General features: G+C 40.9%; 1 protein-coding gene across 2 annotated transcripts in view; it reads left to right on the top strand.

Moving 5' to 3' along the window:
* Positions 1-17,157, top strand: part of LOC129704434 (protein bicaudal D homolog 2-like) — a 46,600-nt gene extending 29,443 nt beyond the window's left edge. The window contains exons 3-7 of one of the 2 annotated variants that reach the window (XM_055647498.1): positions 1,232-1,384; positions 2,544-2,990; positions 3,357-4,388; positions 4,744-4,895; positions 16,576-17,157. In XM_055647498.1, coding sequence (XP_055503473.1) covers positions 1,232-1,384; positions 2,544-2,990; positions 3,357-4,388; positions 4,744-4,895; positions 16,576-16,882 — 2,091 coding nt within the window. In that variant the 3' untranslated portion in view covers positions 16,883-17,157. Of the gene's footprint in view, positions 1-1,231; positions 1,385-2,543; positions 2,991-3,356; positions 4,389-4,743; positions 4,896-12,810; positions 15,077-16,575 lie in introns of those variants that run through there. The other variant, XM_055647499.1, reaches the window with a different exon arrangement.
* The last annotated feature ends 977 nt before the right edge of the window (positions 17,158-18,134 follow it).

Here is an 18,134-nt window from a genome sequence, read left to right as displayed (position 1 = left end):
GCCCTCCTCCCATCAGGGAGGCGGTACAGGAGCCTCAGGTCACGTACCAGCAGGATGAGGAAAAGCTTCTATAACAACACAATCACACTGCTGAACTCGGAGTCCCGACGATAGACTTCTCTGGTCCCTCCGTCCCCCTTTGTTTAATCATTCTGTATTTCCTGATTATTCTGTATCTTCTCTCTTTCTATTTTTTTTCTTGTTTTTTCTCTTTATGTACAACTACTACGGTCTGACGCAAAACTGCATTTCGTTGTACTGATACTTGTATTTGTGCGATGACATTAAAGTTGAATTGAATTGAATTGAATTGAATTGGAATCAAGGGATATGGGGTAAAAAGCCGGAATGGGGTATTGATTTTGGATGATCAGCCATGATCATATTGAATGGCGGAGCTGGCTCAGAGAGCTGAATGACCTACTGCTGCAGCTATTTTCTATGTTTCTATCCATGTTTCCTTGTGATACAGAAGGAAGCCCTTTGACCCATTGAGTCCAACAGTTTACTGAGCAATCCCCTTCTCCCACAGATTATGTGATAGGAGCAAAATTAGGACATTCGGCCCATCAAGTCTCCTCCGACATTCAATCATGGCTGATCTATCTCTCCCTCCTTACCCCATTCTCCTGCCTTCTCCCCATAACCTCTGATACCTTTATTAATCAAGAAACTTATTGTCACAGAAGCCTGTTCTCTCTACTTTCCCATCAATTCTAGCACCAGGCTACACCAGGAGCAGATTTGTTGAGGACAATTAACTTTCTGACCTGCACATTTTAAGCATGTGATAGGAAACCAGAACACCAGGAGATAATCAAGAGTCACAGTGACAATGTGTAAGCTCCACCCAAACATACATTTGCACTAATTCTACATGATTCATTTTTATTCTGCACACATTCACATCAAATGCACCTAGATTCTATCACTCATCTATACAGTAAAGGCAATTAATACTTTGAGAAAGCCATTGCTAAAGCAAACTGGACAGTAATTTTTGTGTTGTGAAAACAATGAAATTCTAACTGAATAGGTTGACATTAGAATATTTTAACTGCTTTAGGGTTTGCTTATAATTTTACATTCATTGGACTTTCTTGAATAAGGATAAAGATTTAGTGGTTTAATTTAATGCACTACCACGATGAAGCTAGCATTTAGAATTGCCGTATGTGTTACAGGTTTTCAGATTGGCTAATGTCTGTAAATACATATTTTTTGTTTCTAGAGCAATCAGGTTGTGGAGTTGCAAAGAAATCGCCTGCGTGATGATATTAAAGAATATAAATTTCGTGAAACAAGACTTCTGCAAGATTATTCTGAACTTGAAGAGGAAAATATCTCTCTTCAGAAACAAGTCTCGGTGCTTAAACAAAATCAGGTGAGTAATAAAATCTGTTCAGAATTCTGCATTGGAGCAGGTGCAAAGCATTGTGATAGGTGGTGGGTTTACTTGATGTCTTAAAACAATGAAAGCACAGGATAAAAATGCAAAAAAAGTTTCACTTTAGAGATAAAGGAAAAAACAACTTATGAATGTAAAATATTTGTATCAAAACTAATTTGGTGATGGAATCCACATGTGGGCTGGAAGCTATCCTGGACCACTGAAGTTGTGAACAGTCCAGTTCGTAGAGAGGAAAGGTTGGGAAATTAAATTTGAGGAAGGCTACAAAGGCAACAGGAAAGCCAGAGCTAATGTTTGAGAGGAAATTTGTACTCTATATAGCTGGCATTAGAGAACATAATACAGCACAGGAATAGGCTCTTTGGGCTACAATGTCTGCGCAGAACATAATATCAGGATAAACTCATTTCATCTCCCTGAATATGATCCATAGCCCTCCATTCCCTATATACGTCTTTGTAACAGACTCTTAAATGCCATTTTTATACCACTTAAAGGCAAGCTATATCCTCACGCACTTACATAAGTTGTCTCTTTGACCCATACTGTAATGGGAGCTGTCTGAGATGTGACAAGAGGCAAACCTGTTTGGAGACATTCGAACATGAAAGATGAGAACGGTTTCTTGAAGTCTGCAACACATGCAAGGACTTTGAGAGGAAAGGAGTGTTGGAGATGGGCTGGGAGTTTGTAAAGACTAGGGAGTCGAGAACCTTTTTAAGGAGAGAAAGTCCAAGAAATAGGAACTTTGTGGCTTCAAAATAAAACATGATTTGCAATATAATGGACAAGAGCATTACCATGTTGTTTTGTTTTGGATGAAATAAGAATTAAAAATAAAAGCAACATAAAACATAATTTGAATTGCACTTTTAAAACTCCTTCGTATGCACCAAAAGAAGCTTTGTAGGTGCCATTTTTTTTGTTTCAATATTTATTTAATGTTGAATCTGTCAGTAGTTTAAGCAAAGAGAATGCATTTTGAGTTTGTCTATTTACCTCAAGCCATAAAAAGTAATTTGTATATAAATGTGGGAAGAGTTTGTGAAAGTTCCATTTTACTGCTAATTTGTTTACTGGTGAAATATCGTACTGGTCAGGAAATGGGGTTAATTATCTTATTATGATGCAGGTTGAATTTGAAAGTCTGAAACATGAAATTAAAAGGCTTGAAGAAGAAACAGAGTTCCTCAACAGTCAGCTGGAAGATGCTATCAGACTAAAAGAAATAGCAGAACGACAACTTGAGGAATCTTTGGAGACGCTGAAGAATGAGCGGGAGCAGAAGAATAACATGCGCAAAGAATTATCTCACTATATGAACATCAGTGATTCAATGTACACCAGCCAACTGAATATCTCTCTGGATGGATTGAAGTTTAGCGATGATTGTAATGAACCAAACAATGATGAACTCATTAATGGTTTTGAAAACGGCCTGACTAAATTGAATGGTGACAATAAGCTGTCCACTCCTAAGAAAAATGATCATTTCAAGCCAGCACCGAGCTTGGTGTCTGATTTGCTAAGTGAGCTGAATTTATCTGAAATGCAGAAACTGAAACAGCAGCTGATGCAGGTATGTGACTTTCAGTTAATTATTAGTGATGAGCAGCGTTTTGGTGCTTTTTAGGTCATGTATGTGACTGGATCAAATTTAGAAATATTTCAACATCTTGTTTTTTTACACAGCTTTTCTTGGTTAAGTATAGACAAGTAAATACCTGCCTCAGAATATTTCACTGGTGAGAGGAGGTGTCTGAATGAACTTCTTATTTTATTTATTTAAATTTATTTTTCTTGCTAAGTTCATTTCTGTGAGATGTCTCTGTAATCGTCCAAATTATAACATAAAAGCAAAAGTATTTATCTGTTGAGAACATTAAGGGTTGTGATAGGGTTATAAATCTTTTTTTCAATATTTTTTGATTACTTGCAATTTTAGGTGGAAAGGGATAAGACCACATTACTTACAACTCTCCAAGAGTCACAAAAGCAGCTGGAACATACAAGAGGTGCCTTGTCAGAACAGAATGAAAAGGTCAACAGACTCACCGAGCATGTCAGTGCCATGAAAAAACTCCAGGCTAGCAAAGAACGGCAGAGTGCACTTGATAATGAGAAAGAGCGAGATAGCCATGAAGATGGTGATTACTACGAGGTAGATATCAATGGCCCTGAGATTTTGGAGTGCAAGTACAAGGTGGCTATAGCTGATGTAAACGAACTCAAAGAAGAACTCAAAAACCTGAAGGCCACATACTCTGATAATGAGAATAAATATGAGAAGGAGAAGACCAGGAACGAAAGTGAAATCCAGTCCATGACAGAGAAACTTGAACTACTAGAAAAAACTAATAAAGAAGAGCAGGAGCAGATTATCTGCTTGGAAAAGGAGCTGAAAAAAGTGAGTGAGGTAGCTGAAGGAACTCAAGGTAGCTTGACTGTGGCACAGGATGAACTGGTCACCTTCAGTGAAGAACTAGCAAATCTGTACAACCATGTTTGTATCTGCAACAACGAGACGCCCAACCGAGTAATACTGGATTACTTTAAAGAAGGTAAAAATGTCCGCAGCTGTTCAGAAGGTAAAGAGAGAAGATCTCCAGTTCTGCTTACCAAGGGCCTTTTCCCAGGAGAGATGGGAAAAGCTGAAAATAACAACAATGGAGACATTGTACCAGCTTCTGCTTCATCTTTGCCCTCACCTGTGTCTTGTGCTAGTGATCCACGCAAAGAACCAATGAATATTTACAACCTGATTGCTGTCATTCGTGACCAAATCAAGCATCTTCAGAAAGCAGTTGATAGATCAACAGAACTATCCAAACAACGTGCTGCTTCCCATGAACTGGGGGCAATGGCAGACAAAGACAAAGAAGTTTTCATGGAAGAGATCTTGAAACTGAGGTCCTTGTTGAGTACCAAGAGAGAACAAATTTCAACGCTGAGAGCTGTGCTCAAAGCAAACAAGCAGGTAGATCAATCATTATTTTAAAGATATGGGTGGTGAACTTGAGCCTCATGCATCTATTGGGAATCAAGGATAAATATTAGTTGTTAGAGTTGACCAGGTATTAGGATTATCAACTAATTTTAATCAGTTAGCTATTTATGTTATCAAATTTGCTAATTTTAGGTGTAAAATGAATAATCACTACAAATGTAATGCAATAATGTGCAGTTTTTGCACAGCTATTATAGTTTACAGAATACAAAGAACAGTGAGTCTTTACTGGAGTTTGACTGAATTATTCAGGTTGTATTGTCAGTTTAAGAAAAATGTGCATCTAAGATGATCTTTCTAAAAGCAGAATAATGTTTATTTTCAGACTGCTGAAATGGCCCTTTCAAATTTGAAGAGTAAATATGAAATTGAGAAATCCATGGTTACTGAGACAATTATGAAACTACGTAATGAGCTTAAAGCTTTAAAAGAGGACGCTGCTACCTTTTCATCTCTAAGAGCTATGTTTGCCACCAGGTAAAATTTACCGTCAGTATTTTTTTGAGACAATATTCAGATTTTGACAATTTGTAATTGTGTGCGCACACTTTTGGATTCGATTCTCTAAACCTGTACAGTTTTATTCTACTTTTTGATATTTATATAATGTTTCACTACATTTTTGCAACTAATAATAATTCACACAAAGACAAAAAGGACTTGGTTACATTTCTAAATGTATTTTATCATTTCCAATAACAGCAGGTTCCATCAACTTTATTTCATTTCATTTGTGATCGTTGTACTTTCCTCAATGTAGATCCTCTGATGTGTGCTACACGACAACGGGATCTGGGGGTCCTTGTTCATCAGTCAATGAAAGTAAGCATGCAGGTACAGCAGGCAGTGAAGAGATCCAATGGCATGTTGGCCTTCATAACAAGAGGAGTTGAGTATAGGAGCAAAGAGGTCCTTCTGCAGTTGTACAGGGCCCTAGTGAGACCACACCTGAAGTATTGTGTGCAGTTTTGGTCCCCTAATTTGAGGAAGGACATACCTGCTATTGAGGAAGTGCAGCGTAGCTTTACAAGGTTAATTCCTGGGATGGCGGGACTGTCATATGCTGAGAGAATGGAGCAGCTGGGCTTGTACACTTTGGAGTTTAGAAGGATGAGAGAGAATCTCATTGAAACATAAGATTGTTAAGGGCTTGGACATGCTAGAGGCAGGAAACATGTTCCTGATGTTGGGGGGTGTCCAGAACCAGGGGCCAGTTTAAAATAAGGGGTAAGCCATTTAGAACGGAGATGAGGAAACACTTTTTCGCACAGAGAGTTGCGAGTCTGTGGAATTCTCTGCCTCAGAGGGCGGTGGAGGCCGATTCTCTGGATATTTTCAAGAGAGAGCTAGTTAGGGCTCTTAAAAATAGCGGTCAGGGGATATGGGGAGAAGGCAGGAATGGGGTACTGATTGGGGATGATCAGCCATGATCGTATTGAATGCCTGTGCTGGCTTGAACGGCCGAATGGCCTACTCCTGCACCTATTGTCTTTACCCACAAGGTAGAGCAATATCTTTAATTTGTCCAAAGGTTTATATTTGTTCATCCTCTGGACACCTAAGTGACCTTAAGTAACTAATAAACTGACAACTGTTAAATTGATTCGAGATGAATTAGAAATATTTTACCAAGGCAGAGATTGACAGATTCTTGATTAGTAAGGGTGTCAAGGGTTGTGGGGAGAAGGCAGAAGAATGGGATTGAAAGGGAAAGATAGATGAGTCATGAATGAACAGCAGTGTAGACAAGATGGTTAAGTCGGATGATCAGCCATGATCATATTGAATGGCGGTGCAGGCTCGAAGGGCCGAATGGCCTACTCCTGCACCTATTTTCTATGTTTCTATGGGTCGAATGGCCTACCTCTGCTCTTATGAAGGTAGACAAAAATGCTGGAGCTGTCTCTGCGGAAAGCCAAAAGGGGAGGAGATGGGAAGATGTGGCCAGTGGTGGGATCCCGTTGGATCCCCAGAGACTGCTTCCTCCGTAACTCCCTGGTAAATTCGTCCCTTCCTACCCAAACCACCCTCTCCCCGGGTACTTTCTCTTGCAACTGCAGGAAATGCTACACTTGTCGCTTTACCTCCTCCCCTCGACTCCATCCAAGGACCCAAGCAGTCTTTCCAGGTGAGGCAGAGGTTCACCTGCACCTCCTCCTACCTCATCTATTGCATCCGCTGCTCTAGGTGTCAGCTGCTCTACATCGGTGAGACTAAGCGCAGGCTTGGCGATCGCTTCGCCCAACACCTCTGCTCAGTTCGCATTAACCAACCCAATCTCCCGGTGGCTCAGTGCTTCAACTCCCCCTCCCATTCCGTATCCGACCTTTCTGTCCTGAGCCTCCTCCATGGCCAGAGTGAGTCCCACCGCAAATTGGAGGAGCAGTGTCTCATATTTCACTTGGGTAGTTTACACCCAACAGTATGAACATTGATTTCTCCAATTTCAGGTAGTCCTTGCTTTCTCCCTCCTTCCCCCTCCCCTTCCCAGCTCTCCCACAGCCCACTGTGTCCGCATCTTCCTTTCTTCTTCCCGCCCCCACCACCCTAAACATCAGTCTGAAGAAGGGTACACAGAAAAGCTGGAGAAACTCAGCGGGTGCAGCAGCATCTATGGAGCGAAGGAAATACGCAACGTTTCGAAACCCTTCTTCAGACTGATCAGGGGTCAAGAAAGGGATAGCCGGAAGGCTTCGAGGGTGGGATAGACAGCTGCCTGAGGAAGGGGAGGAGACAGCAAGGACTAACAGAATGGGATTTCCTCCAGCATTTGTCTACCTTCGATTTTTCCAGTATCTGCAGTTCTTTCATTTTGTCTGCTCTTATGACTTATGAACTAATGAAAAATCATTCTTTAGATGCTCTGTAGGGAGCAGAATTGTGTGATCTGGATGTTAAAACATAGAACTGCACTACATTGTTTGTTGCAGAGACTGAAAGATTTAATTAATTGTCAGCTACAGAGGACTCTTCTGGCTTTGTTTCTGCTTTTGCACGTTTCAATCTTGTGCTGTCCTGTCACTTTGCCACACATTGTTAAGTAAACCATCCTTTACCAATTTCTTTATTGTTTCAGTGTCATCTGGCTTTTCATCTATTGTGTACAATTATTATATAAAGTGTTTTTATACAATGTAAATCTGAATTGCAGATTTAAGAGAGTGCATTTTAATTTAAAGGGATGTCTGCTTTGACACTTTAATAGGAAGTAAAGCAATTTGGATAATTTAATCTGATTCATTTGGAGATTTAATCTAGATGCCAGGATTTAGAAACATAGAAAATAGGTGCAGGAGTAGGCCATTCGGCCTTTCAAGCCAGCACTGCCATTCAATATGATCATGGCTGATCATCCAAAATCAGTACCCCATTCCTGCTTTTTCCCCATATCCCTTGATTCCGTTACCCCTAACTCTAAATCTGAATCTAGAGTTAAATCTAACTCTTTCTTGAAAACATCCAGTGAATTGTCCTCCACTGCCTTCCGTGGCAGCAAATTCCACAGATTCACAACGCTGGGTGAATAAGTTTTTCCTCATCTCAGTCCTAAATGGCCCCTTATTCTTAAACTGTGGCCCCGGTTCTGGACTCCCTGAACATCGGGAACATTTTTCCTGTATCTAGCCTGTCCAATCCTTTTAAGCATTTTATATGTTTGTATAAGATTCCCTCTCATCCTTCTAAATTCCAGTGAATACAAGCCCAGTCGACCCATTCTTTCATCATATGTCAGTCCCACCATCCTGGGAATTAACCTGGTGAACCTACGTTGCACTCCCTCAATAGCAATAATGTCCTTCCTCAAATTTGGAGACCAAAACGGCACACAATACACCAGGTGTGGTCTCACCAGACCCCTGTACAACTGCAGTAGGACCTCCTTGTTCCTAAATTCAAATTGTCTCGCAATGAAGGCCAACATTCTGGTTCTAAGTTCTAAGTCAGGATGGAAAATACTGTAATTCTGCAGGCCTAATTTCATGAATTTTAAAGATGGTTATGTTGCATAAATAGCCTGCATAAATACGTAGACTAGTATTTTTTGTTGGATGTGGATTTCATTAAAAAAAAAAATTAAAACCACATTCAATGCATCTCAATGCTGTGGAGAAAAATCTCAACAAACAATTTTGGAGGTTTTTCAAAATGTGGGTTTAATTAAAACAACAAGAAGGAATGACACAAATCTGGAGTAACTCAGCGGGACAGGCATCATCTGTGGAGAGAAGGAAAGGGTGACGTTTCGGGTCAAGACCCTTCTTCAGACTGGTTATGGATAAGGGACTTTTACACAAGAAGGAATGACAGATGTGTTCACAACCATGAAACAATAGAACTCAAGATCTGTTTCAGTCTTACATAACAAGTATGGAATAACCAAGACAAAAAAAAAGCTCTATTTTATTGGCATCAAGATATAAGCAGTTTTAAAGGAAAGAGGTATTCAAAATCAAGATGTGGTTTGAATAGTTTGTAGCAATGTTGTGTGGTATGCCCAGGGTCCTGGAGGTCAGGGGCTACTTTGGCTTAACGCTACTGATGGATCCTGAGCAATGCTGTGGAGTGTTGAAATAGCTCGGGGGATCGGAATGATCTCATCAGCCCCTGACTACTGAATTTTAATGAGTTCTTTGTCTGCCTGGTGGAAGACCTCATTAGCTGTCCTGAGCACACTCATAATATTGGTTGCAAGCTCAAGGATAATTTTAATTCTCTCAATCTTGTTCCATTCTTGTTGGAGGTTAACACCCAGCCTTTAATTTTTTGTTGGTTTTAGCAAATTTAGTTTGTCGTGTGATTATAGTTAATACAAACAAAGAGGTGATTGTTCAAATGATCACCATTTTTGATTCTGGCTCTGCTTTCACAATTGATTTGAATTTTAAAATCTGAATTTCTGCTATGGCATTGTTAATATATCATGAATTTGTCTGCTTTCAAATATTCACAAATAGCTTTCTTTCATTGGTTTCAGATACTGCACTAGCATTCAGAAAAATATTGCCTCATTGTATTCACATGTGTGTTTTACAGTCTGGGCTTTACACACGCACGCACAGAACAAATGGGAATGCAAACTAACAGCACGTGGGAGGTGGGCACTTTCATTAAATGCATATTGTAGGTCCTTTACTATACGTTATTTTATGTATATTTACATAGCTTTCAGCCCTTTTTGAATACAAATGGTATAACTATATAAACGGGTCCTTTTCACAATGGCAGGCAGTGACTAGTGGGGTACCGCAAGGCTCAGTACTGGGAACCCAGCTATTTACAATATATATTAATGATCTGGATGAGGGAATTGAAGGCAATATCTCCAAGTTTGTGGATGACACTAAGCTGGGGGGCAGTGTTAGGTGTGAGGAGGATGCTAGGAGACTGCAAGGTGACTTGGATAGGCTGGGTGAGTGGGCAAATGTTTGGCAGATGCAGTATAATGTGGATAAATGTGAGGTTATCCATTTTGGTGGCAAAAACGGGAAAGCAGACTACTATCTAAATGGTGGCCGATTGGGAAAGGGGGAGATGCAGCGAGACCTGGGTGTCATGGTACACCAGTCATTGAAGGTAGGCATGCAGGTGCAGCAGGCAGTAAAGAAAGCGAATGGCATGTTGGCTTTCATAGCAAGAGGATTTGAGTATAGGAGCAGGGAGGTTCTACTGCAGTTGTACAGGGTCTTGGTGAGACCACACCTGGAGTATTGCGTGCAGTTTTGGTCTCCAAATCTGAGGAAGGACATTATTGCCATAGAGGGAGTGCAGAGAAGGTTCACCAGACTGACTGATTCCTGGGATGTCAGGACTGTCTTATGAAGAAAGACTGGATAGACTTGGTTTATACTCTCTAGAATTTAGGAGATTGAGAGGGGATCTTATAGAAACTTACAAAATTCTTAAGGGGTTGGACAGGCTAGATGCAGGAAGATTGTTCCCGATGTTGGGGAAGTCCAGGACAAGGGGTCACAGCTTAAGGATAAGGGGGAAATCCTTTAAAACTGAGATGAGGAGAACTTTTTTCACACAGAGAGTGGTGAATCTCTGGAACTCTCTGCCACAGAGGGTAGTTGAGGCCAGTTCATTGGCTATATTTAAGAGGGAGTTAGATGTGGCCCTTGTGGCCAAGGGGATCAGAGGGTATGGGGAGAAGGCAGGTACGGGATACTGAGTTGGATGATCAGCCATGATCATATTGAATGGCAGTGCAGGCTCGAAGGGCCGAATGGCCTACTCCTGCACCTAATTTCTATGTTTCTATAAACACTTCAGAAAGTCTTTCAAAATGGAGGAAATATGCCTGTTCTTTGTAAAGCTAATTTTGATATACAAGGATGGAAAGATCATTACATAAACACATGAAAGAAAAAACAGATTCATTGATTAGTAACTGAACTGTGCAAAAACAAGCAATCATTTTCTTTATTATCAATGCCAGGTTATTAAAAAAATTATCCCATTAAAAGCAGTCTCAATAATGAAACACCTTTTTTGAATAGTGCAAAATGGAAATTCTTTGCATTTGAGAAAATGGTGGAAGAACTGTATGAAGAAAATAACTGGAGAGTGAGGGGGTGGGGACGGGGTGTTAAACATGAGGGAAAAGAGGGGAGTTTAGCAGACTAACCAGCGAGCAGGCAGTGAATCATCTGGAAAGATGGCCTTTGTTGCATCTACACCTCCTCATGCTACTTACTGTTTCAGTCACGGTGGCACAGTGGTAGAGTTGCTGCCTTACAGCAAAATGCAGTGCCGGAGACCCGGGTTTGATTCCGACTACGGGCGCTGTCTGTACGGAGTTTGTACGTTCTCCCCGTGGCCTGCGTGGGTTTTCTCCGAGATCTTCGGTTTCCTCCCACATTCCAAAGACGTACAGGTTTGTAGGTCAATTGGCTTGATAAATGTAAAAATTGTCCAGTATAAAAATTGTCCAACTTCCAGTATAGTTCCTGGTGGACTCTTCAGAAGGTAGAAGGTGCAAGTTTTTCCCAATTCTCCTCTCTTTCTGCTCTCTCATTGTATATTGTCATTGCTCTATCCTGGCTTGTTTGACAGATTGAAAGGGATAGAGTTAATAGGTTGACAAATAGAGTGATACAGTGTGGAAACACCCTTCGGCCCAACTTGCCCACAACATGTTTCAGCTACACTAGTCTCACCTGCCTGCGTTTGGTCCATATCCCTCGAAATCTTTCCTATCTAAGTACCTGTCTAACAGTTTCTTAAACGTCGGGATTGTCCCAGCCTCAACTACCTCCTCCGGCAGCTTGTTCCATACACCCACCACCCTTTGTGTGGAGAAAGTCACCCCTCAGATTCCTATTAAATCTTTTCCCCTTCACCTTGAACCTTGTCCTCTGGTCCTCGATTCCCCTACTCTGGGCAAGAGATTCTGCATCTACCCGATCAATTCCTCTCATTTTATACACCTCTATAAGATCACCCCCCATCCTCCTGCGCTCCATGGAATAGAGACCCAGCCTACTCAACCCCTCCCTATAGCTCACACCCTCTAGTCCTGGCAACATCCTTGTAAATCTTTTGAACACTTTCAAGCTTGACAATATGTTTCCTATAACATGGTGCCCTGAACTGAACACAATATTCTAAATGCGGTCTCACCAACGTATAGTACAACTAAGGTTGCCAACTGTCCCGTATTAGCCGGGACATCCCGTATATTTGGCTAAATATTTGGCCCTTGTCCCGTATTTTGACTGCTACTAGTTGGGCTGAGGGAACTGTTGGGTCGGAGTACCGCGTCCGACCATTGGTCCACAGCCCGGCCAGCTATCCGACCTTCGGACCTTCACTTACCGCCGACTCCATCACCGATCATCGGTTCATGAGTTGGATGGGGTGCTGGACTTTGCACGTGACGTCGCACACAATGTCTGGCGCCCAAGCCAAAACTCCTCAGCTGGCCCACCGGCTGGGCTTTGTGTGCAGTCCAGCACCCGGGCCAACTCATCATTCACCCACCCACGGCCGAGTCGGTCAACGAATTGCCGCCGGAAATTTGTCCCTTATTTTGACCTTTTGTCCCTTATTTGGGAGTGAGAAAGTTGGCAACCCTATGTACAACTGCAACATGACCTCCCAACTTCTATCAGTAGTCAGCACTAATCAGTAATAGTGGAAGCATACAGTTTGAATGAGTACTCTTGATGAAAATAAGTCTTTGCCAATTGTTTTTCTAGTATTCTTTGTATACTGATTACAAGTTGCTATATTGACTGGGAAATATCAAAGGGTGCAGGAAAGTGAACTTGTGGTTTCATGTGGAGCTGACTGGCCAAGTGGATTGAGGATCACCTTATTTGCTGAAATCTTTAATTTCGCAGTGAGATTTCCTTCTTCTAACCATACATAATTTATTATTATGCTTCAGGTTATTAAACTCCACAAAGATTGATCAGGTAGGATAAATAAATGCAGGTGTTTATTTCTGCGGCTTGTGTTGCAATTGCTGCAGTGCCTGCATGCTGGCTTTTTGTACTGTAGTGTGGGCGCTGTGGAAGTTCTAGTGCCCTCTGCTGGCTTTTTTATGGAATCCATCTGCGACAAAGTCACCATTTTGGCTTCCTAATTGCTGAAAACGTCTTATCTTTGCACTCTGTTTTCATCCTCTTCTGAGGTCACCTCAGCTAGTACATATTTTAATAAATAGTTGTGTCAGAAGCAAATTGTTTTTCAGAAAGTCAACAATTTGACATGCAGAAAAAAAACATTCATTTTCACACTGACCAATATTTGGCCAAATTAACATTTTTTTTCTGCAAAAATAATGGAAATTTCTGATGCATAAAATGATTAACATATATTTAGTTAGTATATTTTTAATTTGTTGCTTTAATGGAATTGTTTTATCCTGGGAGATGTTTCCTCAACAACAGTCCTGTATAAGTAATTGTAGTTTCTTTATAAAGGATCAAGTGGTGAGTGTAGGACCGAACAAATTCAGTCTGAAAGCACATTTGTGCACTGTTAACCTAAATTGCAGTATAATTAGTAATAGCCGTACCCAGGAACTGTAGATTCCAGCTACTACAACAGCAGTTGTACCACTAATGGTGCACACATGAAGCAGGCAACCCAAGGAATTCAGTCCAGATTTAAATTTTCCATGCTTCAAAGTAAGGTTTGTAATATAATTAGTTAAAATCTATTCCTGGAATATTGCAGCATAAATTGTAATTGGTGCTAGGTTATACATTGTAATTTATGTTAATACCTACCTGAAAATCCCTGATCATTTTTTGTGATTCACACTTGAATTACCAGCTCCCATTGCACCTGAAGAAGGGTCTCGACCGGAAACGTCATCCACTCCTTTTCTCCATGGAAGCTGCCTCACTTGAGTTTCTCCAGCACCCATTGCAAGGTGACCTCTTGTGACCAACACTTGACCAGCAGGGTGGGAAAGAGCTCACAAAGGGTTTAAGCAGTTTTTCCTAATTGAAGATTTAATTTCATTAGGTTCCTCAATATACCTATCTCCAAGGCTTCATATTAAATCCTACTGTTCATAGAAAATGTGAGATTTGCCATTTGGGTGCCAGCATTGATACCTGTCTAAGTGCCAGGTTTGATCTCACAAACACATTTACATTTGGTTCCATTGTATTCCAAATTTGCTGATGGGTGTACAAGTGGGTGCCAACTTGCCAGTTAACAGTGTCTCAAAGCTTACCTGCCTGTGAGAGAAGAAATTGAGGACTTTGTATATGGAGATTGTTCAGAAGTTTCTGAAGCCCTGGATTTCTTTTTAAACTGGATTCTTCTTCTTGCGTATGACGTGCACAGCCTAAAGTTGTAGGACAACTTGTTCTATTTGATCTTATTTGATTGTGCACGCCGGGTTGATTGCATTCGTCAAAACAGAGCGGACCACGTGAAGGTTGCAATCTTCCACCCCAATTTAAACTGGATAATACAAGGAGTTACTTGGATGGTATGGTGCCCATGATAGATTGCCCCACGCCCAGGAGCAGCATTCAGTTACCCAGGGGCTTAGTGTAGCAGTCGGGCTAAATGCTACCCGGCCAACTGGAACTTACATTCAGTTAATATTTTAGATTTTTTTTTTTATAAGGTCATTAGTAACGATGACTGCAAAACCATTAGAACTTTCCTTTTGGAAAAAAATGATCTGGTTCATCAACGGACGATCGGCTGCCTTGAGCTGGTCGATGGTCAATGTCACCATCTCCTCGCCACATTTGTGCCATGGCTTCTGTGTTCAAATAGAAGCAAAGTCAAGATGCTGGAGCATTGTCCAGATCCAGCAGGAAGATTGTTCTGGAGGGTCTTGGCATGAAATGTTGATTCTCTCCATTGTTTCTGCAGGAGCTGCTGAGTAATTCAGCACTTTGTTTTTTCTTTGTTCTTCCAGTGTCATCTTATTGTCCCATTTTTTAAAAATAGACAATATTAGTGAGACCACATAGCATGGAGTTGGTGCTGATTTTGGTAGGTGAGCGTCTACCAAAGCAAACCTTCTACTCCCAGCTTAAAGAAAGCAAACGTAAAAGAGACGGACAAAAGAATGTGAAATCGACATTGACAATTGGGAAACCAATGCTAAGGACAGGAAACTTTGACGAACCATCATCCAAGAAGGAACAGTGACCTTCGAAACCAAGAAATGCGCAGAATTAGAAGAAAAGAGAAGAAAACGGAAAGAGAGGCAGCAACAACCAAAGCCCGATCTGGCATCTGGAATTACCTGTCCTGAATGTCGAAGAACTTTCAAAGCCAGGATTGGACTCATAAGCCACCTGATAGTCCATAAAAACAACAGAATGTAGACCATCATCCTCGACCTCGAGGGATAGCCACGACAACATGACAAAGTGTGCTCAGCCCAGTCAATGTTGCAATCCCCACCTCGTTTAGAGGGAGGGCTGTCTCTGAGACTAATTGCCTGATGTAGTCATACTCACAGGACCTTCCACACAATGTGTTGGCTCTTCCACTACAATCCCTGTTTAAGCCATGGCATTTAGTTAAACATGGGGTGGGGCACCCCGATCATCATCTACTCTCCTCCCTCTGATATATTAGTATTCCACATTGAACAATCGGACAAAGTACTGGCAGTAGAGGTTATAAAGTATTCTCTGGGTGCAAAGCATGGCCTGGTAACAGTTTCACTGAGGTGGGAGGTTAAACATTGCTACCCAACTGGGTGTGCAGTTGATCATTTTACCACTGCTATCCCAGATGGGATAGGCAAATCTTGCACAGACTGAGGATTGAAGATCTGTATCTGTGGCTTGGAGGTTAGTACTGTAAGGAGGGATTTCTGTGCAACAGTGACTGTCAGTGTGATGACACGTTTATCAAGTTAAAAACTCAATTCAGCTACAAAGCAAAAGACCGTAGAACAAAATTACTGAAATCTCTCTTTAATAACTGGTCAAATACCAAATTAGATCAACGTGCAATTGTCAGAAAGGTTTCTCAGCAGTGAAAGTAAATGTCAAAGTTGCCTGGTATAATAAGGCAGCAGTAGGTGACTCTCTGAATTGGAATATCGGTTTTACTGTTTTCCAATACAATTTCATAACTGCTTGATGCTGCATTAATTCAGCGGATCTGGTCTTGTCTTTACTGTTACTCGGTGTGAATGTAAATAACTAGTTAAATGTAATCTGTTTTCAAGGTATTTGGAGGTTTGCACATTGTTAAGTATTTGCACCATGGATAATTACTGAGAACATTACTGTAACCATAAACCGTGATTCATTATTCATTTTCTCTTCAATCTGACACCCAAGTTTTAATCTTGCGTTTGTGTCTGGGTAATCTCAGTTTCTTGTGTAAAAAAAAAGTTACAGTGAAGAAATATACAATATAAATATGGAAATGTATTTTTGACATCTTGCAGATTAATTTATGCAAGGCAATATTAATTATAGCGTTGCCATATATTCGGATATTTAATCAGTGGCACTTAGTTGTTTGTAACTGTATCAAGCTTTAATTATTTTCTTTCTTACTGAATGTTGATTTTCATAATCATTTGACAGTTGAGCTTCAGTGTAAACTGACCTAAATAAATTAAAACAGTAGAACCTAACTGGCAGTAGTTAACGGAATAGTTAACTTTATATTTTTGTGAAAGTAGCCAGTTATTAATTTTGTGTTTCAGGTGCGATGAATATGTGAACCAGCTTGATGAAATGCAGCGCCAACTTGCAGCTGCTGAAGATGAAAAGAAAACACTGAATTCTCTTCTCCGCATGGCCATTCAGCAGAAACTGGCACTGACACAGCGGCTGGAGGACTTGGAGTTTGACCATGAACAGTCCAAGCGCGGCCGAACCAAATCGTGGACCAAAACTAGAGCGAGCAACCCGAGTGTAAGTCACATGCGCTCTCGTGTTGTCAAACAAGAGGGAGTAAGTGTTGGTAACCAAGTGTATTGCAGTGAGAAGTACAAAATCTACTGTGATTGACTGTGGTACATTGTTGGGGCTTCATATGTTGGATAATAAATAGATGTGTCCTACATGGCTTCTCTGCCCCATTTTCCTCGTGTTGCCATGAGTTCATGTGTATTGGAGTGTTCACTGTTAATTCACATGGATGTGAAGTGACTGCAGTAGTGCAGCCTAACCTTCTTGTGATATAGGGCTTTTTAATCTTGATACCTGTTGATTATGTGGGTAGCATGGTATCTTGGGGAGGGAGTTGGTCCCCCCCCCCCCCCCCCCCCCCCCCCCCCCCCCCCCCCCCCCCCCCCCCCCCCCCCCCCCCCCCCCCCCCCCCCCCCCCCCCCCCCCCCCCCCCCCCCCCCCCCCTCGTCAGTCAGTCAGGCTGCTCCAGCACCACAGTCTGAAGTCTGTACAGCACAAATGTGCTTTTCTTTCCTCCACCCAGCTTTAATTTGCACTTCACCTTCCTGACAAAAGCTCCATTTAACAATGTTGCTCATGTTTACAGTATTTGATATATGCAAATTTATCCCTTTCTAAAATAAATCCTCCAAAATGATGCGCAGTTTTATAAATGTTTTGGAAGAACATTTGTAATTGCTTAAAATCTTGGAGTTTTCTATTTACTAAAGCTATTTGAGTACGTTAGTGAGTAAATTGATATTCCAAGCAAGAGATTGAGTTAATATATTTCTCTGTATATACCAGTGTTCAGAAAAAACGTGAACTGCTTCACTGTTTATACCTTTAGTATTTGCACCTGTTGGCTTCAAAATGGAACTTATTATTGAAATGAGCACAGATAGTGTGGACCCCCCCATTCTCTGTAATAATGTAGGACAAGAAACTGTCCTAATGACTAGAATTGCAAAAATAGAAATGAATACGTTCATTTTTATTTTAAAACAATATATTTCAGATTCAGATGCACATTCTGCAAAATACACAGCCTTCCAGTGCTGTTATTGCAAATAAGCACAAATTAGAAATACATAAGAGACTGATGGTATACCAAGTTTCATTAAAATGCACTTGTCATCATATAAATAAATGTTTTAACATGAATCCCTGTCTTACCTGTCACTTACGCTTGAGCTTGTATCTGCAGTAAGAAAATTGTCCTGAATCCTGCGTCCTCTTCACTGATTGATGCAGCTTTGTTTCACTAAGCCATTGCCCAACGATAGATAGATTTAATAACAAAGAAAATGCAATGCTTAGTCTTTGTTCCCAGAAAAAAAATCATGATTAACTATCAAATCATATCTTAAAT

This window comes from Leucoraja erinacea, chromosome 16, assembly GCF_028641065.1.
Source record: "Leucoraja erinacea ecotype New England chromosome 16, Leri_hhj_1, whole genome shotgun sequence".
Taxonomy (NCBI): Eukaryota; Metazoa; Chordata; class Chondrichthyes; order Rajiformes; family Rajidae; genus Leucoraja; species Leucoraja erinaceus.
This window is presented reverse-complemented; position numbering and strand designations above follow the sequence as displayed.